Source organism: Taudactylus pleione, unplaced genomic scaffold, assembly GCF_031769625.1.
Source record: "Taudactylus pleione unplaced genomic scaffold, aTauple2 ptg000305l, whole genome shotgun sequence".
Lineage (NCBI taxonomy): Eukaryota > Metazoa > Chordata > Amphibia > Anura > Myobatrachidae > Taudactylus > Taudactylus pleione.
This window is the reverse complement of record NW_028284706.1, coordinates 10,154,222-10,176,807: the sequence shown is the minus strand read 5'-3', so window position 1 is coordinate 10,176,807 and position 22,586 is coordinate 10,154,222. Positions and strand designations below refer to the sequence as shown.

Below are 22,586 nucleotides of genomic sequence, written 5' to 3'. Positions count from 1 at the left end.
CGCAAGATTCTGATGGAATAGGCAATGTAGTATTTCTGATTAAATACGTTACACGAGCATCCACAGTAGGAGATACCTCCCACTTAACATACAGAAGGCGGGAACGGATACAATGATTGTATCCTCTTATGTACATAAAACCGCTTATCAGGGTTACCCTATGCCTCCTCAATAAACTCTGTGAACTGTTCAGACACAGGGAACACAGTTTTGGCCACCTTTCGGTGGCAATTAAATACTGGAGTCTTCTTACTATGAGCTGGCTCATCATCCTGAAAATCTAGGACTGATTTAACCACCCTCGCCAAAAGTAATGACATCCACAGTAGATGGATGATCCTCCTCCCCAGAAGTAGATCCTGGAGAGGAATCCTGTGCATCATCAGATTCCTCCGAATCCATATGTTGGGCAGACAGATAAGAGACAACTTGCATTTAGGAGCTTTAGTCACTACTGGTCTGTTAACATTAGATGGTGCCATACTCTGACTAGAATGGCCATCAACATCCCTTATTGCGGAATGCATGCGAGGTGAAAAAAATATGTGGACACCCCATCCAAGACGGCATTGTTGGAGTAGCCAAATGATCCACCACCTGCATCAAAACCTGGGACAAAGGATACTGGTAAGGTGGCACTTTATAACAGTCAACACACAAACCCTCCTTTATATATGTCCTGAGGACACACAAGCCTTACATGAAACCAGCACAGGTGGCTCTCCCTCCTGTTTCCCTTTACTTTGAAAGTCAAAAGATAGTTATGTGACAGCCTTCACAAAATCTCAATGAATGAAGTGCTTCAGAAAGAAATAACAGCGAGTTATAGTTGACAAAAAAAAAAATTAAAGAAAAAAAAAATTAAAACAACCTGCATCAGTCAGCAGCTAGCAAACAGTAACATACAATGCACATGTTATAGAATTAAAATTGGCTCCAAATCAACTACAGCAATGCAAAGGAATGGTAGGACATACAGCACCGTATACCTTAACCAAGGGAGAGGTATACAGGGAGACTGACCCAGACCCTCCCAAAACCAACAGCTACCAGGTGCACTGCGTGGACCCCGAGCATCTCATACACATGGAGGGTAGGCGGAGCAAACCAGATGCACGAAACCCTTCGTAGGGACGGCGTATGGGTCAGGGGAGGAGCTGCCGGGGGAGTGGCTACCTCCCTAAGCTGCATTAACCAGTCGGGTATGCTGGCCTCGTGGCAGCAATTTGAGTCTGCTGCCGATCCCCAATGTCAGACGATAGAGCCCCGGCTGCTGTAGCAAAGATGCGGACAATCCCTGGTCCTTACAGCAGCGACTTCTGGCGAGTCTGACACCAGAAGCAAGGAATGCTGCACGCGATGTGCAAAAAAAAAAAAAAAAAAAGTTACCCCCCGAAAGATCACTTCTCGGGCACAGGCGTCTGTTTGCTGCCAGTAGTCTGCAAATATAAAGAAGTATGTCTCCCACCCTGGGATCCCCCAGTAGAAGGTCCGCCCCATCAGGCTCTAAGTTTGTCGTCTGGCTTAGAAGCTGGACATCTGGCTTGCCCAGACCTCTTGGTTTGATGCTTGGTTGTCCTGTGAATACTAGGTGGCCTGGAGGAAGACTGTTCTTTTCAGTCATTCGTCCTCAGGGACGAGTGAAAGAAAACTGCCTAGACTTTAATGTCTGCCAGAGTAGCTATTATCTTATATAATTCTGCTCCGAACAGTAGATTCCCAAAGAAAGGTAAGGATTCCAGAGTCTCTCTTTGACCCTGTATCTGCTTTCCAGGACCTTAACCAAAAGGACTATGAGACAGCACCGAGGCTGCCGATGCAGTGGTTCTCAAACTCATGCCTCAGGACCCCACACAGTTCACATTTTCTAGGTCTGCTGGAAGGTGCACAGGTGTATTCATTACTCACTGACAAAAAAAAAAAAAAAAAAAAAAAAACACCACAATCTACAGATGGAGATAATTATTTCACTTGTGATTCTGAGGAGACCTTTAAAACATGCACTGTTTCGGGTCCAGAGGACAGAGTTTGAGAACCTGTGCTTTACAAGCTAGGAGTCCAGCATTTATTGCAGTTCCTCCCAAATAGGAGGCTGCTTTCTGTATGTGTGAGATATAGATCAGCTGTTCTCTGGTAGCATCTAGTAGAGAATCTTTCAATGCCCCCGTCCATTCTTCAACAGCCTTGGTAACCCAAGCCCCAGCCATAGCTGGTCGAGTAAGAGCTCCAGATGATTAAAATACCGTTTTAAGACAGGAAAAATTTAAACATATCTGTAGGATCTTTAAGAGAAGATGCTGATGGAATAGGCAATGTAGCATTCCTGACTAAATGTGTCACATGAGCATCCACAGTAGGAGAAATTTCCCACTTCGTACATACAGAAGCGGAGAAAGGATACAACAATACTAATCTTTTCGTAACATGGAACAGTTTATGCGTGTTACTCCATGCCTCTTCCATAAATTCAGTGAGCTGCTCAGATTTAGGAAACTCAGCTTTTACCACCTTCTGGTGTTTAAACACCGGAGCCTTCTTTCTAGGAGGCGGTTCAACAGCCTTATATTTAGGATTGATTTAACCCCCCTCACCAAAGGAGGAACATTCACTGTAGAAAAATGGTCCTCCTCTCCCAAGCTAGACCCTGGAGAAGAACCCTGTACATCATCGGATTCCTCTGATGGGGCGTCCATGCTGAGCAGACTGATAAAAATAAGTTTCGGTGCATGACTACCGGTCTGCTTGCAACAGCTGACTGAGCCATATTCTGACTTGAGTGGGCATAAATATCCATCCAGAAAGGATGTATAGGAGGGACAAAGAGCATGCTGTGGGTATCCCATACAAGGAGGCAGTGTGGGAGTAGCCATACGATCATCTTCATTACCAGAGACAAGGAGGACACCCAAAATAGCTCCTGTATAGGGGCTGGTAAACTGTGGTTCTTTATAAACAGACAGCACACAAACCATCCTGTATAAAGTCTGGAGGGGACAAAGCCACCAGGATTCACATGAAACCACAGGAGCCTCTTTCACTTTACCTTTAGACATTCAATATTAAAAAGGTAATAAATGCAATGTGAGCATTCACAAAATGTGAAATACACAGAAAAAAAGAACCCCCACCCACCTGTACCAGAGAGATGAAGAGAAGAAACAGTGATAGTTATAACTGACAGTCAGAAATAAAAGGCAGTATCAATACAGCAGCTAGCAAATAGTCACATATAATGCATATATAATATAGTTGCAATAGACTCTGAATCAACTACCCAAATCCAAGGCTTGGCTGGATATAGAGCACCATATACCTGACCCAAGGGGAGAGGTATACAGGGAGACTGACCCAAAACCTCCCGAGACCAAATCGCTTCAGCAGAGCACAGATAGAGGACTGTGAGCGTCTCATATACATTGAGGGTAGGAGGAGCGACCCAGACGCAAAAACTTTTGATGGAACTGCATCTGGGGAGGAGGTGCCGGGATAGCGCCTACCTCCCATAAGCTGCATCAAACGGTCAGGCAGAAGAGTCTGCTGCCAGTCCCCAGCGTCAGACGATAAGGCCACGGTGGTCTAGTGAGGAAGTGGACGCTCCTGTTGATTCTCCAGTGCCGGAAGCAAGGACTGCCACACACGATCCCCCAGAACGAGGAATCACCTTACCTGACATCTCCGTGAGTCTGGTTGCAGTCCAGGCCCCAGCATCGCTGCTAGGAAGCTCTGCCGTGACCCGCCGAAATCAGAGGTGTTAATGGTGTTGCGGTCCGGCAAAGGTAGACGGAGTCGCAGTGCATGAGTCTTAATTCAGAAGCTCAGCACTGCTAACTCAAAAACATAGAAATAAAACAAAATAAAAGCTTGCCTGAGCAGTCACGTTACAAAGGAGTGCCTGAATCCTGCCGCTCCGTACGAAGAACTGAATGCCTGTGGCCATGGGCAGGGTATATGGAGGAGGACCCGAGGCATCCTGGGAGCTGAAAGCTTTACGGTTTGGTTCCTGGATCACTCAAACCACATTATCCCATGGTATCCCTATGGACCCTGAAGAACATTTTTACACATTGAAAACCACTTTTTATCAAAAATAAACTAAATATTCTACAAACAATGGGCCAGTCGGCCAGGTTTCGGGTGATTCTTTCAGAGAGCGGGTCCAATTCCAGGAAACTACAGCACACCCATGTTAGGGGCATCTTCCGAACTACACAAGAAGAAACCGCTCTTAAAAAAAAAAAAAAAAAAAAAAAAAAAAGGAAGAAGGCAACCAGAATATAGTCAAAAAAGACATTCCACCTCATTAACAGAGTGTCAAAAGATACGAGTTTTAATTTTACACCCTAAAATTTTTATTGTATGTTGGGGCCACCAACAAGGGTTCCGATTCGAGGTGCTGCTTAAATTTTCAGCATAAAATAAAAATGTATTGGAGGGGGAAAAATAAAAAAAATTATATATATATATATATATATATTTATTTATTTAGAGAATTTCATTAATGCACAGGTCAATATAGCCATTTGGTCTGTTATACCTTTTTCCACCAAAAACCCAGGCCTGGTCTGACCTGGGTTTTCAGACATGGTGCTGTGTAAACTGTGTTGGAACCATAGGTCTGGGTTAATCTCAGGTCAGCCCCGATCAGACTGAACCTGGGTCTGCCCTGCTAAACTTGTGAGGTCATAAAAAGTGGGGAGGCGACTACTCCACAGCCACCAATCAGCTCATTTTAGGCATGCCCAAGGTCAGATAACCCAGGTTGCACTGTTTACACTACACCATTACCCTGGTCCATCCTGGTAGCTACACTGCACCCCAGGTAGACCCAGCAAAAATTAGGAGACATATGGTAAGAACTAACCTTTGCTATCTCTCTTTCTACGAAGTCCATAAGGTCCACAGGGTGACCTTGGGGGTATAGGTGATGCAGAGTCATACGGGAACCTTACGCAGTCAATTTTTCTTCCCAGGATACACTTGGGTCTCCCTCTATACCCCGCCCCCGGGCCAGAGGCACCTCAGTTTCTTAGCAAGCCAAAGGCTGGAGGAGGATAAAAGAGGAAGTCTGGAACACACTGGAATCACATTCTCACACAGAAGGAGACAGAAAACCGGTGACCAGAGCGAAGCCCATCTGAAGCACAGTTGAGTCAGGGTGGGTACCCTGTGGACTTTGTAGAAAGATAACAAAGTTCTTACCATAGCTCTCATTTTCTACTTCACGGTCCATAGGGGGTCCACAGGGTGACCTTGAGGGTACTGCTTTGGGACATCCAAGGATAGGGACGCTCCCATGCAGAGGGAAAATCAGCCGGCCGAAGGCAAAGGAATCAAATGCATAATACCGTTAAAAAGGTCTGGGCAGAGGACCACGTGGCGGCCTTACAAAGCTGAACAGCCATGGCGAGCTGCCCAAGAAGGACCCACAGACCGAGTAGAATGAGCAGTAACAGAGTGCGGCACTGGAAGGCCCTCATGAGTGTAAGCCTCAGATCGCCAATCAAGGCCACCTAGCCAAAGTTTGCTTATTGGTTGGCTATCCCTTCTTGTGGAAATCAGAGGTCAAAACAAGGAGTCTGACTTCTGAAGGGAACTGGTACGGTCCACATAAATCCTGAGGGCACGTATCATATCCAATGAGGCCTCACCTGCCGAGAGGTCTGGGGAATTAAAGGCCAGCACAATAATTTCCTCATTAATGTGGGGACAAGACAGCCCCCAAATCAGACAGACATTCTTCCGGCAGAAGCAATAGCCAGAAGAAAAAAAACAGTTTTAGCTGTAAGCCAATTGAGGTCCACCGAGTCCAGGGGTTCAAATGGAGGGCCCTAAGGACAACAGCCAAATCCCTAGGCGTCACAAGAGAGACAAAGGGAGGCTGAATGCGAAGGACCTCTTGAAGGAAAATGTGGATATCAGAAAGGAGCAATCCTTTGCTGGAACCACACTGAAAGGGCAGAGACATACACCTTCAGGGAAGCAAGACTGAGACCAAGGTCCAAACTTGGGGGTCATAATCTCTGGGACAACACCATTAAAAGTAGGTATGCCATGGGTAAATCCTAGCAGAGGCAGGTTTCCGCACCCTGAGCATGGTGTTAACCACAGAGCTGGAAAACCCTTTGGACCTTAGGAGGGATGCATCAAGAGCCACGCCGTCAAAGATGGGTCCTGATAAAGACAAAGGACCTTGAGACAACAGGTCCGGACGTTGAGGCAACAGCAATGGCGTGTCGATGGAGAGACTCTGAAGATCTGAGTACCAGTGACGTCTGGGCCACGCTGGAGCCACCAGCAGGACAGTGCCTCCTTGTTTGAACTTCCGAATTACTTGAGGAAGGAGGGAAATGGGAGTAAACAGGTACACAAACCGGAAAGTCCACTTGCTGACAGAGCAAGTACCAAGAGAGCCTTGGCGTCTAGTCCTGGACCCGTACAGAGGCGGTTTGCGATTTTGTGGAGAGGCCATGAGGCCCCACTTGTCCACTAGGAGCTGAAAACACCTCTTGGTGAAGAGACCATTCCCTGGGATGCACGTTGTGATGGCTGAGACAACCTGCTTCCCAATTGAGAACTCCTGGAATGAACACTGCCAATACGGCCTTCTGCCCATGTCAGAATGAGTTATACCTCTTACATAGCCGCCGGACTTAGAGTTCCTCCTTGATGGCTTATGCAAGCCATTGTCATGGCGTTGTCCGACTGAACTTGCACGGGCTTTCCGTGAAGTAGGAGTCTTGCTAGTTGTAGGGCCCTGAAGACTGCCCGAAGCTCCAATATATTGATTGGTAGAGCAGACTCCTAGTGTCCACCTCCCCTGAAAGGAGTGTGGACCCGTCACTGCGCCCCAACCCCAGAGACTGGCATCCATTGTTAGAAGGACCCAGTCCAGAATCCAAAAGGGGCACCCGTTGGCGAAGTGGACTGACTGCAGCCACCAAGTCAGAGCTAGAAGCACCTCCGGAGAGATTACCATCATTTGTGTCCTTATCCGATGTGGTAATCCATCCCACCGGGAGGGGATCAATTTCTGCATGTCGAATGTTGACACCATGGATCCCAGTAACTGCATGGCTGAGTGTATGGACACTCGGTGACTGTGGAGACATATGCGCACTCGCGTCTGCAAAGTAGAGATTTTGTCTGCGGTCAGAAAAGTCCTCTGCTGTTGGGAATTCAACAGAGCTCCCAGATGGCGCATCCTTTGCGATGGGATCAGGGAGAACTTCTTCCAATTGATCAACCATCCGTGCATCTGTAGGACAAATATTGTCTGCTGTAGATGGTGGTGCTGGTGAAGTACCTCTTGAGACCCTGCCAACAGCAAGAGGTCGTCCAGGTACGGTAACACGCGGACCCCCTGGAGCCGCTGATGGACTGCCATTACAGTCAGAACTTTTGTAAACACCCGGAGGTGCAGTAGAAAGACCAACCGGTAGGGCCTGAAACTGGAAGTGCTGTTGTGAGACAGTAAACCTGAGAAAATGCAGGTATGCATCTTGAATATCCAGAGACACCATAAAATCCCCAGGTTTCATAGCTAGATTGTGGATAGGTCGGTGTGATCCGTTCGGTTTTTGAACCAGAAAAAGACTGAAATAATAACCAGTTGCACTCAGGGATAATGGGACTGGTACAATGACCCCAGCATGGAGCATGGATTTTACTGCCTTTTGAATGGCCAAAGCCTTGTCCTTGTTGGACAGGAGCCATGTGTGGAAGAACTGCAGAAGGAGAGGGCGTACACCCGAGAGACCACTTCTCCCACCCAAGTGTCTGTGGTAGTCTGACACCAGTACTGGGCGAATTGAAGAAGTCACCCTACTACCCTGGGGTCCCCCAGGGGGAAGGCCAGCCCAGTCAGGCCGAGAGTTTGCCGTCAGGCTTGGCAGCTGGACGTCTCACACTCCAGGCTTGATTCTTAGGCTTCGTAGATTTTTTGGTGGAGGACGACCTAGGAAACAACTGGGTTCTGGCCTTATTTGAGGCCAGATAGGTCCGAAAGGATGAAGTCTAAGACCCAGAGGGAGCAGTTGGCCGACAAGCAGACTTAGCTGCTGCTAGTGTATCCACAATTTTGTCCAAATCTGGTCCGAACAGGACCTTACCATTATAAGGTAAACACTCCAAGCCCTTCTTGGAATCTGCATCTGCCCTCCAAGAACGAAGCGGCGAGCCGCAATAGCTGCAGTGGAGATCCTGGCATTCAATGAGCGGACATCCAAGGCAGCTTCATTTATATAAGTAGCTGAATCTCGCAGGCTGCACACAAGATTCAACTGCTCCCTTGTTGCATCTGAAGACAAGGATCCCCCCAGGGTGTTTGCCCAACATTCCATAGCCTGAGCCACCCAGTAGATAGCCATAGCTGGTCTGCACACAGCACCTGAAAGGGAATAAATGGACTTCAGGCAAACCTCCACCTTCCTATCAGTAGTATCTGGAAGGCATAGGGAGAGTCACGACTTTAACCAAGCGCGTAACGTGGGAATCCACCGCCGGTGAAGTTTCCTATTTAGATAAATAGTCTTCAGCAAATGGATAACCATGAGCTTCTGCGGCTGGTACCGCTTCCCACGATTCTTTCATGTCACGACCAGATGGTCCACCAGCTGGTCGGACAAAGGAAAAATAGCTGCGGCTGCCTTTACAGGCTTAAAAAGAGCATGTCTGGACTTAGGTGCTGGAGGATCGTCCTCCTCCATGACCAAGGCCGCACGGACAGCTTGCATCAGATCCGGGATATATATCTTAAACTGACTATTCCATTCGGGATCGCCCCATCCTCAGAAGACACCCAGTCATCATCATACAGAGTAGATTGGGACGACCCCCAAAATCTTTTAGCCGGTCTGCCCTGAGGGGCCTCCTCCTGTCGCACTTCTGCGACATTTTGCAATGCAGTGGGAGCTGTATTAACCCACTGGGGAGAGAGCACCTGTAAAAGGGGCAGCCGTCTGAAGCAGGCTCCGAGAGTGCATAAGCTGCTGCTGTGTGAACCCCAGAGGGGAAAACACAGTAGGGGTAGCTAAACGTCCCGCAATGGCCGCAAGTGCTTGTGCAAAGTACGCCCACGGAAGCGTGACAGGGACCATAGAGGGAAATGGGGGGGGGGGGGGGGGGTTTGCAGCATAGCACCTCAAACATGATCCCTCCAGTACAGTGTCTCCCACCCCTAAAGTCACTGTACGTTTTTTTTTTACAGGACATCTGGGCGGGAGTCAAATTAGGCAGATCACTCTCATTGCCAGACATAGTGAAGAGGATAGCAATATAATGTATGTGACCCCCTGAGGGTGTACCCAGACAACACGGGAGATAGGGAGGGAAAGTAAAATGGCTGACAGTAAGAAAGTGAAACTCAGACAGACAGCTCTAGCATACAGTCACACACAATGCGGAATAAAAATACTTGCACTAAAACGCACTCTAGCGTCTGGTAGAACAAAAGTGCTACATACCTCTCCTCCTGGACAGTGGTCAGTGTACGTAGGGGGAACACGGACTCCGCACCGCCTGCCTGCTTTCTGCGACACTCAGCCAGGAAGATGGCTGCTAGAGATCACCGAGGGGGCGGAGCCGGAGGAGGGAAGCTGCCACAGCCCAGCCAGACCGTGGTGGAAAGGCCGGCTGTTAGACAGGGAAGGCTGCTTCCCCTGGCCAGAGTTTAACCCCTGGGACGCTGGAGTGTGCCACAGAACTCCAGCCCAAAGTCCCAGGCAGCTTAGTGGGGACGCAGGACTGGCCCCACTTGCTGTCAACCCCAGGGAGTCTCCCGCCCTGAGGGAATAGACTGCAAATCTGCACGCACCACTGCGGTGATACGCCGCTTACCTGTGTGCTCGTAGCATCTGGCTGCAGTCCCGGGATCCTCTGGGGTCCCGGCTAGCCAAGATCCCAGAGGCCCGCCAAGATCCCTGGACCATTACCGGTGTCTCGGCGCTGGCGGGGTGACGGAGCGACAGTGCGTATGTCCCTGGACTGTCCTTGCTGTCGCTATGTTGAAGCAAAATTCTTTTAAATTAGAGAAAAAAAATCTTTGGGGGCTGCGTCAACACCCCCCTGCGCGTCAGTGACCCAAAACTGAGGTGCCTCTGGCCTTGGGGTGGTGTATAGAGGGAGACCCAAGTGCATCCTAGGAAGAAAAATTTACTGCATAAAAAAGGTGCCTCTGCATCACCTATACACACCCCCCCCCCCAAGGTCACCCTGTGGAACCCTGAAGTAGAAAACACAGGTTTTAGCTCTGGTGTAAAAGGGGTATAAGAATCCTACCTTTTCCACACTGACAGAATTCCGGAAATCATGAGCCATTGGGACAGAGGTCCCCAAACGTGATCCTCAAGGCACCCCATCAGTTCAGGTTTTAGTGCTACCCATGGTTAAATTAAATTGACTGAGGTACTAATTAAGTTACCTGTGGTAAAGCATTGATATCCTTAAAACCTTGATTGCTGGGGCTGTTTGGAACCTCTGCCTTAGGAGGTAGTTTATTTCCATTGGTACATGGTACCTGCCAGATTGAATAAAATATTCCGGTCTACATCGCCATTATGTTGGGGGACACAGGCATCTTTATTCACATTTGGTGGACATGCCCAAAGATTGTGGTTTTCTTGGATTCAGTGGCAGCCCTAATGAGTAAGTTCACCAATTCTTCAATTATGAAAGAACCTTGGTCCTTCCTTCTGGGGCTCCATATAGCATGTTTGTATAAATCTTTCAGATAAATTAGCCTCTCAATTGCTTAATGCAGCCAGTTGCCTTATAGCTACTCATTGGAAGCATCTTAACCCTCCCCCTTCAAGCTGTCATTAACAAGATTCGATATATAGCCGCTATGGAAAAGATAACAGCTTACCTTCATAATATATCGCTAAGATTTATTGAAATATGGAGTCCTTGGTCACTCCAAATCAAGTAACAGTGACTATGTGACATCCAATAGCGACAGTGAATACAGCCCCTGAATAAGAAGGACGAGACACAGCATCCTCACTCCCTTTAGGGAAAACCACAAGCAACGAGGTAGAACCAAAGTGGCGCCCCCGCCCCCCCAAAGGTCGAGGAGGCAACAGAAAGAAGAACTGATCTACAACCTTTCCTCCAGAAGCCTCAGTGAGAATGAGATCAGTTTAAAAAAATACAGCGAAGCAGAACCAGTGCCACACCATAACTTGACAAAAGCAGAGAGATTGGCACTCAAGGATCTGGGTGATTATGAGGACATTATCCGATCGGCCAACAAAGGCGGCGCTATAGTGATACAAGATCTCACACAGACTATAAGGCTGAAATCTCACGCCAGCTATCGGATAATCTGGTATACATGTGTCTATATAATGATCCAACAGATGTTTAAGAGAGCTGGATGATATCCTCACAACTGCACAGCAACAAGGGAAGTTGACAGAAGTTGAAAACAGCATTGACACAGGAGAATCCCAGTGGTACCGATCATATATACAGTGCCTAAAGTGCATAAATCCCTGGTGAATCCACCTGGCCGTTCCATAATCTCGGCCCGTAATTCACTATACCAACCGATTTCCCAGTTCCTTAACAGTATACTGCAACCATATTTGTTGAAACAGGAAACTTTCCTTAAATACACCACTACGTTTCTATTATGTCTAGAACAACTCCAGACTGTTCCTGAAAATACCATAATCTGTGATGAGTGTGTGAAATTTGTACACGTTATTCCTCACAAGGAGGGTTTACAAGCAGTGCATGATTTTAGAATGATGAAGGAGAATATGCAGGAACTGGATCCAAACCTCTTATTGATGCTCTTGGAATTAAAACTAACTCGCAATTATTTTTTATATGAAGGTGCATTTTATCTCCAACAGTCGGGCAGTAATGTGGCCCCGACATATGCCAACATATACATGCTGCAGAAGGAGATGTTCTTTAGTGATCCAGAGGTGTCAAAACACAAGCTTCTTTTGTCGAATATAATTTTATTTTAAAATATATACATACATACACACACTTTGTTTATGTTTGGGACAGGTGGTGAACAGACCTTTGTTGAGCTGATGTCTTATTAATACAAGAGTATCACCAATTAGACTAACATATCAATATAGTCTAGACTCTCTCAACTATTTGGATGTAAGGATTACATTGCAGAATGGCAATATTATCACAAGCGTATATACAAAACCTACAGATAAAAACCAACCTCTTACATGCCGCAAGTCACCACCCACCATCTTTAAAACGAGGTCTCCCCAAATCAAATGATGAGGGTGGCCAGAATAACCAGTAACTCTACGGCAGTTGAACAAGCCATTGACCAAATAGTCATTAAATTTGGAGAGAGAGGCTACAATTTTAAACTATTGAAATAGAAGGAGGAGGTTGTTATTGTCCAGAACATTGTTACAAACTACATCAAAAAGGAGAGATGCAGTGATAGCCTGGAAAAATAGATTTTCAACATCTAGTCCAGTTATACAACATGCCAGTAAGGCACTCTGGCCGATAATTGCATCGAATAAAGAGCTACCGTGTTTTAAAGGACAGCGACCGATGGCGTGCTATCCGAGAGGTCACAGTATTAAGGACTCAATAGTCCGGACATTACAGGAATGAATAAAATAAAACAAGAGGACAACTTTTCTTCAAAAACCTCCAGGCTGTTACAAATGTCTTAAATGCACCACCTGCCAAAAAAGGATTACAGGGACAACATTTAAAAATCCTCACAGTGGAGAAGTATATAAAAATCAACCACATACTAACTTGTACGTCCACTTTTATTATATGCCCTTGTGGCTTTTATTATGTGGGCAAGACTGAGGACGATGCGGGAAAGGATGGCCCTGCATCGGTCGGCCATAAGATCGGCATTGGCAGGCAATACGACGGACCAACTAGTAGCAGGACACTACGCGGAGAGACATCATAGCTTAGCACAATTCCAACATAAGATCATCGATCATATTCCACTAGCATTGAGAAGAGGAGATAGAGCTGGGCAGTTGCTGCGGCTTGAAGCTAAATGAATTATGAAACTGAATACAATCATTCCCAAAGGCCTTAAATGAAGGTCACAAGTCTGTCATAGGACATTCCAGCATATTTTATCATTAACTTCAGTTATTTTAAGTTTATTATGCCCTCGGCTTCTGGTATAACATCTATTAGATCCATATATTTTTTTATTTTTTCTTGTTTTTTATTCTTGTCATTTTAAATTTTTAAAATTTAGTATATTATAGCAAGTTATAAAAGTTAGCTGTTTTTTCTATAATAGTCACACGTAGATGTATTATTTTTTGTTTTATTAATATTGTATATGGTGCTCTTGGATTGGCTTAGAAAAAAAAAAAAAAAAAAAAAAAAAACACACAACATGCTCTTACAGCATTTGTACATATAGTACCCATATGGGACCAGGCCGATAGAATTACAACTGTATTTCTAGGAAACACCATGCAGTAGAAGTTTTATGTATATATACTTTGTGGTGCTGGCAATGTGCACTTAATGGATGTTTATTAATTTTCGCCCCAGAGATGCGGTCCAGTCAGACTGCGTCCAGTCACCATGGGAACAGTCAGCCGGCTGTGGACACGTCATCAGAGTGAGACGCGCCCTGCAGCGTGCGGGCGACTCAGGGGTGTAGCAGTTCACTCGGGCGCAATAAAGGTAAGACTGTATTCTTTTACTTTTTGATACCTTGATAAAAGAGCACCCTAGCCCTGAAATGTTGGATTAATAAAATACTTATCTGTCGATTAAAACCTCCAGTGCGAGATAGAGATATATATAATCTCTCTCTATCTATATCTCCACACATACTCTTATTTATTTTTTGAAAACATTGGAACTGCCATCGGAACATCAAAAACATTGCAACATTCAATTTGAGACTGGATCCAGGCACCAGGTATGTCAGGGGAGGTTATTTTACTTTTTACCAGCATCTGCTAATCTTTGCAGCCGGTGGGTGGTCTTGCTTTGCTGACTGATCAGCAGTGATCGGCAGCACAGCAGGAGAGGGTGCTGGCAAGCAGAGGGACTGGAAGGTCCCTCTGAGAGCAGCAGCTGCAGGAAGCTTTTTTTATCTGACTGGTCGACATTTTACAACCAGAGTAGATAAAGAACTGCCTGGTGTGGTCAGAAAATTACAATCATGCCAGACAAGTGGTTAAAACATAGCTTTCTTGAACACATACCACAAGTTGAAGAATTCACCGTATTTAGGTTTTCTGCGTTGCCTCTTTTGTTACATGAATTATTAAAAGAAATTTCTTGAACTGAAGCATTAACCGGAGAATTGCAAGTCTGTTTATTCCTCTTGCCTGAAAGAGAATATGAACATTATCTACATGCAAAGACATGGCCAGTGGCAAGATGAATGAAAGCTAAAGATGGAGTTTAATAACTTCAAAATAGAAGATTGTAGTTACACTTTTCCCGACTATCTTCTCCACCTCCATATATTACAAATTATGTCCAGAGTTTAATTAGCCGCGAAAGCAGAGGTTGGAAAAATGCGCGATGATTTCACCTGTTTGGACGCAATGTTTTCACCATGCGTGTCCCAGCTTATCGCCATATTAAATTCCAAAACAGGCGAAAACAGAGAGGGAATACTTGCCCGCCCCCCCCCCCCCCCCCATTTTCTAACACCTAAAATTTTTGCCCCAAACGTGACATGTCTTTTTTGGGGTGGGATCCAAAAGGTTCTGAACCAAGTCTCCACATTTATACCTCTAAATATGGAGTTTGGACTCTCCTGCCTCTTGCTGGAGAAACTTTCTCACCTAGGCAAAAAGTCCTGGGAATTGAACATGGAGATACTTTGAAAACGATCGCAGGTTTCCCCCCCCCTCTAATTGAATTCGGCCCTATATGTCAACGTAACACTTGTACAAGACAGTGCTTACCAGATGGAGTAAAGAACGAGTACATGGATGTCTGTTTAGTGCAAAGTGGAGTTTGTGTTTGAGTGAATTCAAACAAAGCAGAATCAATACGATGTTTCCTTGAAAGTGGATTAAGCCTGCTTGAAGATGAACAGGGGATGACAGTCTACAAAAGAAAATGAAAGATAAACAACAAAAATCAGGATTTTAGTGTTCCTAGGGATTGCCTTTATAAAACCAAGCGTTTACATAGTGACATGCAATAGTAAACTTTCAAATTAGAGCAACATTTTTATACACTCCAGGTCCAAGCTCGTTGACAGTTTAACTTGCACCTGTGCACTGCAAAAAGCCAGTAGATAGAGGCAGATTAAAAACCTAGGCCTTGTGGCTGGATAACTAGGTTTGTTAATAGATTTGACAAATTCTTAAACAGCATGCTGTTAATCCATCTACAAGGACGAACCCTTAAAGGCAATACCTGCGTTATTAGGTGTGACTGGATCATGCAGCCCACCAAGAAACTGCATTCTGGCTGGATCAAAATGCAATATATAGCACCTATCCTTGTGTATCAATGCCTGTTTCCCTATAGATTGTAAGCAGGACCTTCCTACCTATATATGTGTTATTACCCAGTTTTGTTCAATTAATGTTTACAATTGTAAAGCGCAATGGAATATGCTGCGCTATATAAGAAACTTAATAAATAAAATATTAGTTCTCTCTTGCTGATCTTGAATGAATGGCCCCCCTCCTCGTCTGCAACAGGTAACCATACAGCAGAGTATTTCACCTCTTGTGCCTGGTTAATTTAATTGTCTTACTAGGCAACATGAATTTTGTATACAGTTGCCAAACGTATTAGACATCTGCTATTGTTTCAAGTGCCTTATGATCTGCAAGTGTAGTTAATCTGCTCTAAGAATTCTCTTCGGTCTATAGACAGAGTTAAGGCAGGATTTATTTCAAGTCCTAGATGTTTGGTATATGTTGTACATTTACTTAAGCCATTTTATTGCTAGCCTTCTGTTGGATGCCAGTGGGGGCTTTTCATTAATTAGTGTCCACACTTGTATGTATCTCTGTAAATCTGCACCCTACAGTATAGTTAATAATACTTATAGAGATTGCATAACTGTAGTGTTATACCTGTGTTTAACACAAGAGAAACAGAAGGCGAACACTAATGCTGCATACACACGTAAAGATTTTCTGTCCAACCATCCAACTAGTTGATTGGTTGGAATAAAAATCTGGTAAGGTATGAAAGCAAATGACAATCAGCAATTTGCTCCCAAACACTGGAAAATGGACAAACACTGTTTGAACAAATTGTTTAGATCAAACATTTAACAAACTTGTCTGAACGACCATTTTCATCTGTTTTCTGGCATTTAAAAGCAAATTGCTGATCAGTTACTCCCGGTAAACTGTCAGGAAGCCGACAGACGCAATGCCGACCGCCAGCTTCCCGACTGCTGAATCCCGGCAAGGGTTAAATTACAGGAGTCGAAATCACACCGGGAAACTGGGGGAGGGGGTAGGATTAGGTTTAGGTCTCCCGGGGGGAGGTTAGGGTTAGGTTTAGGCACCCCTAAGGGAGGGTTAGGGGGTAGAATAGGTTAGTTTGTACTTACTTTCCAACGATCAAAATTTTCACCTGTGTCGGGTTGCTGCTGCTGCCGGTAAATCATGCCGATTCAGTTACTCCCATACGTTACCAAATTTTCATTCCAATCAACTATTTGGATGGTTTGACAGGAAATCTTTACATGTGTATGCAGCATAAGACTTCCTACTTTAACAATTAAATCAATACAAGGACAAATTTGGATCAAAAATTGTGAGATCAAAAACTTGTCACTACAAAAATCTGCAGTCTGCATATCCAGGACGGGTTGGGTATGGGATCCTGGCGGTCGGGATGCCGCTGGTCAGAATACGAACAGCGGCATCCTGAGTCAGAATCCTGACACCTGTAGGTAAGTAAGGCAACACTAACCCTCACACCTACCCCTAACTCCACCCCCCCCCTTAGTGCCTAAACCTCCACCCATAGTGCCTAACCCCTAACCCCCAATACTTACCTTTGGGATGCCAACAATCGGGATTCTGGCGCCAGGATCCCGACGCTGGTATTTGGACTGTCTATATATCAGGTCAAGGAGAGAGGGTAAAAACCACTGTACTATCAAAAATATTATCAAAAAATATTAACAAAGAAACCCCATTGATAATATTGCTAATTTTAAGTTTGGGGGTGCTGCCAAGGACAAGAGCAGAAATCTATTATACAAATTCCTCGAAAGGAGAAAGATAGTCCTATATAGGCGCACAAAGAGTAATTGATATAGTATAAAATATAACCTTTATTGAGATTATTAAAACCTATTTATAGTGAAATATCAATAAAATAAAGAATACAAAGATGTTGTGAAAAAAGAAAATTGAAAATGTGAGTAAAATAAGCTGACACTTAAGGGCAACTGCTATCCTGTAAATAAAGTTTATTACAACGTATACTGAGTATTAATGACTCTTCTATTGTTTGTTATTACCAACCATCAACATATACACTAAGAGAGAACACAAATATATAAAGATAGAAAACCCAGCCGTGCTGGACCTAAGTAAATTTGAGTATTGGCCTGTTTAGGCTCTCTTGCTTCAGCACATCACGCACTATATATACACATGAACAAACAATTTATTAAGTCCTTGTTTATTTGGATCATTGGTTATTAGTCATGTATATAATAATAATTAATTAGCAGATCGGTCCTTCCTTCCATATAGAAAGGCCTTTCCGTGCTGATCCCCAGTAAGTTTTATATATCAGCCTACTCAAAATATTTTACTTCTGCACGTCAAACTGTGTGTTGCCCTTCATAAATGGAATACTTTGTTCCTATTCATTTTGAGACATTTGTTTCTAATCACGGACATAGTAAATCATGTAATCGAACACGGGTCAATTTGATAACAAGATAGTTAAATGTCACAGTATGTTATAGTATATTGTGTGTTTAAAGTGTCCCTCTCATCTTAGATAACCCCTCCATACATGTTTAAACAGCAAGAGGACATCTATTTATTATCCGGTCCATAATTGGTGTACCAGCCCAAGACCAGAATGTTAGACTTTATTCAACTTGGTTTGCTGTTAATGATCTAAATAATAAATAGCAAAGACAGCGACCGTATTAGATGTATCATCCCCGCAAGTGGCAAATTAACTTCCAATGTACCCGAGCGTGCTGTAGCCGCGTCCCGGGTATAGGTTAGTTACCGGCCCAAGATCAAATTACAGGGCTTAATGAGTCAGCTTAACTTGCTGTTGGTGGTTTGAATAATATGTATTAGTAGTCAGCCACATTAGCGGGCAGTGTCCTTAGTCAATATATTATCCCCGCAAATGGCAGTCCAGATTCCCGTATACCTGAGCGTGCCGGGCATACAGGGATTTGCTTACTTAAATTATTAACAGCCAACCAAGTTACTTAAGTGACAAAATAGCACAGAACAGCAACCATAATTGTCATATTGTCCCCGTAAGTAGCAGATTAACTTCCTATATATTCAAGCGTGCTGTAGCCGCGTCCCGGGTATAGGTTAGCTGCCGGTCCAAAATCATATTATGAGGCTTGATAATTCAGCTTAACTTGCTGTTTTGATAATGAATATTGATAGTCAGCCACACTGACAGGCAGCATTCTATATTAGCATATTATCCCAGCAAGTAGCAGGTCAAATTTCTGTATACCCGAGCCGCGTCCTGGGTATAGGCTGAAAAAAAAATGTCCAGCCAAACATCAACAACATATATACAAATAACATAGTTGGCGTTCCCGTGTTAGAAAAGTATCTCTATGTGAACGATTGAATAAAAGAGGATACAGTAAGAACAAAATAAGATCAGCGGTTCAGAACATCAGGACTTACCCACGTGAATCATTACTTATTAAAAAGAAGAAACCGAATTTAGAGGAACCAGTTAGGTTTGTAGGTACCTTCAACAAAAATTGGTACCAAATCAATACTATCCTACAGAAGCATTGGGGGATTCTTCAAACTGATGAAGATCTGAAAGTTGTTTTACCTGAAAAAGTGCAAACCAGCTGGAGAAGAGCCTCGAACTTAAAGGATATTTTGGTTAAGAGTCATTTTGATACCTCTAAGCGAACTAAAATTTGGAAAAAAGGATCACACCGGTGTGGATGTTGCAAGGCATGTAAATACATGTCACCTAATGAATATTTTTTTGACAAATTTGGTAAAAGATGGACCATTGACAGTTACATCTGCTGTACCACTATGGGCGTGATATACCAACTTGAGTGCCCATGTGGTAAAAAATACGTGGGCAAGACAATTCGACCATTAAAAGTACGGATATTGGAACACGTTAATAGCATTATTAATGCTAGAAGAGATACAACAAAGTTTAAAACTTTGACATCAGTGGCCAGTAATTTCTTAAAGTACCATGGAGGTTGTCCCTTGGGACTTAAGGCCATTGGATTGCAACATGTAACATTGGGAATAAGAGGTGGTGACACTGATAAACAGTTATTGAGAGCAGAAACTAAGATGATTTTTCTCATAGATTGTATCTCCCCAAAAGGACTGAATGAGAATAACAGCTACTCGCCTTTCTTATGAACTTAATTAGTTGTTAGATATAATCTATGATGTTTTGTAAATTCCATCATGTGAATATCTAAAATGTGGGTTATCACCTATAGACTATATAATGATAGATTATAGATCAATCTATAATTTTTATTATTTACTTATTCCCAATAATTATAGGCAATGTTTTCATCATGTGTAGGCAATGTACTGTGTGGGTTCCCTATCTTGGTGAACCAGTTTCTAATATCTTAAATTAGCTACAGTGGAGATTCTACCTTGCTTACTTGGTGGAATGAGATTGCCATTTAATATTATCTATTATACTATATATCATTTGGAGATATATGAGTACCTATAGGATTAAACAATGGATTCTGATTATAGTCTGACATGAAGTACTATTAAGATAATAAATTGTGTTTTTTTCATTTATCAAATCAATTCACGATACACTGTATTGTAATAAATACACACATCACTATATATATCATTTTTATTATATATCATAAGATTCACATAATTAATATTTTTTCACATTATCAACACATTTTATTTGTTTATTCATCACAGGGTTTATTCACTTTAAAAAATTTTATTTATCACTTTTACCCAAAGAATCTGTTATGAACTAACTGATTTTTCATTCTTTATTTAATGAACATTGGATCAATAAAGTAATTTATTATTGATTCATTTTTGATCACTGTTGTATATAGGTAGAATTGTAAATTATCAATCAATTTTTGTTATCACATGTTATTTTGGTGATAATTTAACAAGATAAGGAGTTAAATAAATTTTAATTTAAAATTAAATGATTATCAGTATATATTATTCTTTGTAGGTTTTTATTAATGTTTAGATTTTATCACAATTATGTATTATATCTTTATATATGTTATATATATTTATTACATATGTTTATTCACATTATATATTGACACAACATATTTTAAATTCACTATGATTTATTTATCATTGTATACACTTATTTATTTTAATATTCACAATAATTATTAATATTGGTAAAGTTGTATAGTATTTTAGTTTAGTCATGTCAGGTATATATTTATTTAATCTATTTGGGTCATAATTGGCATGTTAATTACCTTGTCATATCTATAAGAGTTATCTCATTCTTTATTTGATTGCCGTTACTATTTTATAGTGATACGAGTATAGTATTATAAGTTCATTAGAAGGTTACTAACTTGCTCTCTAAATATGAGAACTGAATCAAATAAACATTATCTAGTCTATCATTTTGAAACTACATACATCTTGTATTAGATAGCGTCCCAATGAGGGATTATACCACGTGATTGGAAAGAACGATGCCATTGGATGTTATACATCTATTTAACCCAGCTGAATACTGAGCTCGGGTTAGCCTTGATAAAGCCTGTCAGTGAAACGTACGTCTGCATTTCGAATACTGACCAAGAGGGCACTGCTCCTAAATAATTGTCATAAATGTATTGTTATTTGTATATATCTTGTTGATGTTTGGCTGGACATTTTTTCAGCCTATACCCAGGACGCGGCTCCGGCATGCTCGGATATACAGAAATTTGACCTGCTACTTGCGGGGATAATATGCTAATATAGGACGCTGCCTGCCAGTGTGGCTGACTATCAATATTCATTATCAAAACAGCAAGTTAAGCTGAATTATCAAGCCTCATAATATGATTTTGGACCGGCAGCTAACCTATACCCGGGACGCGGCTACAGCACGCTTGAATATATAGGAAGTTAATCTGCTACTTACGGGGACAATATGACAATTATGGTTGCTGTTCTGCGCTATTTTGTCACTTAAATTATTAACAGCCAACCAAGTTAATTAAGTAAGCAAATCCCTGTATGCCCGGCACGCTCAGGTATACGGGAATCTGGACTGCCATTTGCGGGGATAATATATTGACTAAGGACACTGCCCGCTAATGTGGCTGACTACTAATACATATTATTCAAACCACCAACAGCAAGTTAAGCTGACTCATTAAGCCCTGTAATTTGATCTTGGGCCGGTAACTAACCTATACCCGGGACGCGGCTACAGCACGCTCGGGTACATTGGAAGTTAATTTGCCACTTGCGGGGACGATACATCTAATACGGTCACTGTCTTTGCTATTTATTATTTAGATCATTAACAGCAAACCAAGTTGAATAAAGTCTAACATTCTGGTCTTGGGCTGGTACACCAATTATGGACCGGATAATAAATAGATGTCCTCTTGCTGTTTAAACATGTATGGAGGGGTTATCTAAGATGAGAGGGACACTTTAAACACACAATATACTATAACATACTGTGACATTTAACTATCTTTATATATCTGAGTGAACACGGGTCAATTTGATAACAAATCTCCCAGTGCTTCTATTACATATATAACATACTGTGACATTTAACTATCTTGTTATCAAATTGACCCGTGTTCAATTACATGATTTACTATGTCCGTGATTAGAAACAAATGTCTCAAAATGAATAGGAACAAAGTATTCCATTTATGAAGGGCAACACACAGTTTGTGACGTGCAGAAGTAAAATATTTTGAGTAGGCTGATATAAAAAAAAAAAAAAAAAAAAAAAAAAAAACTTACTGGGGATCAGAACGGAAAGACCTTTCTATTAGGGATGTGCAGGCTCGGATAGGTTCGAGTTTGCACGTTGAGTTCGGATTTTTCTCTCCAAAAAAACGGAACTCAGAAAGAGGCTAAACGTCATCTTACATGGACGAACATCATCATTCCTGGACTTTTGTCCCCCGGTTAATCCCATCAGCCAATATCCTCTGAACCATCCCTGACATTCTCCACATTTGAGGTTAATGCTATACACCTATTCCAACTAGTACACTGTAGCTGTCATTTACCATCCCCCTGGCCCTTCCTCCAAATTCCTTGACAACAGCTTCCTGGCTCCCTCACCTCAGATCTTTCCTCCTTATGGGATTTTAATATTCCAATTGATATGCCCACAGAATGCTTTGCTTCTAAACTCCTTACACTCACATGTTCATTTGGTCTCTCCCAATGGACCTCCTCACC

General features: G+C 42.9%; 1 protein-coding gene across 1 annotated transcript in view; it reads right to left on the bottom strand.

The window, feature by feature from the left end:
* The window catches only part of AUNIP (aurora kinase A and ninein interacting protein), a 31,516-nt gene that overhangs the window by 5,702 nt on the left and 3,228 nt on the right, over positions 1–22,586 (bottom strand). Inside the window, exons 2-3 of the mRNA XM_088442154.1 lie at positions 14,907–15,051; positions 14,193–14,318 (exon numbers count right to left, since the gene is read on the bottom strand). Of these exons, the coding sequence (XP_088298280.1) occupies positions 14,193–14,318; positions 14,907–15,051 (271 nt within the window). The remainder of the gene's footprint in view (positions 1–14,192; positions 14,319–14,906; positions 15,052–22,586) is intronic.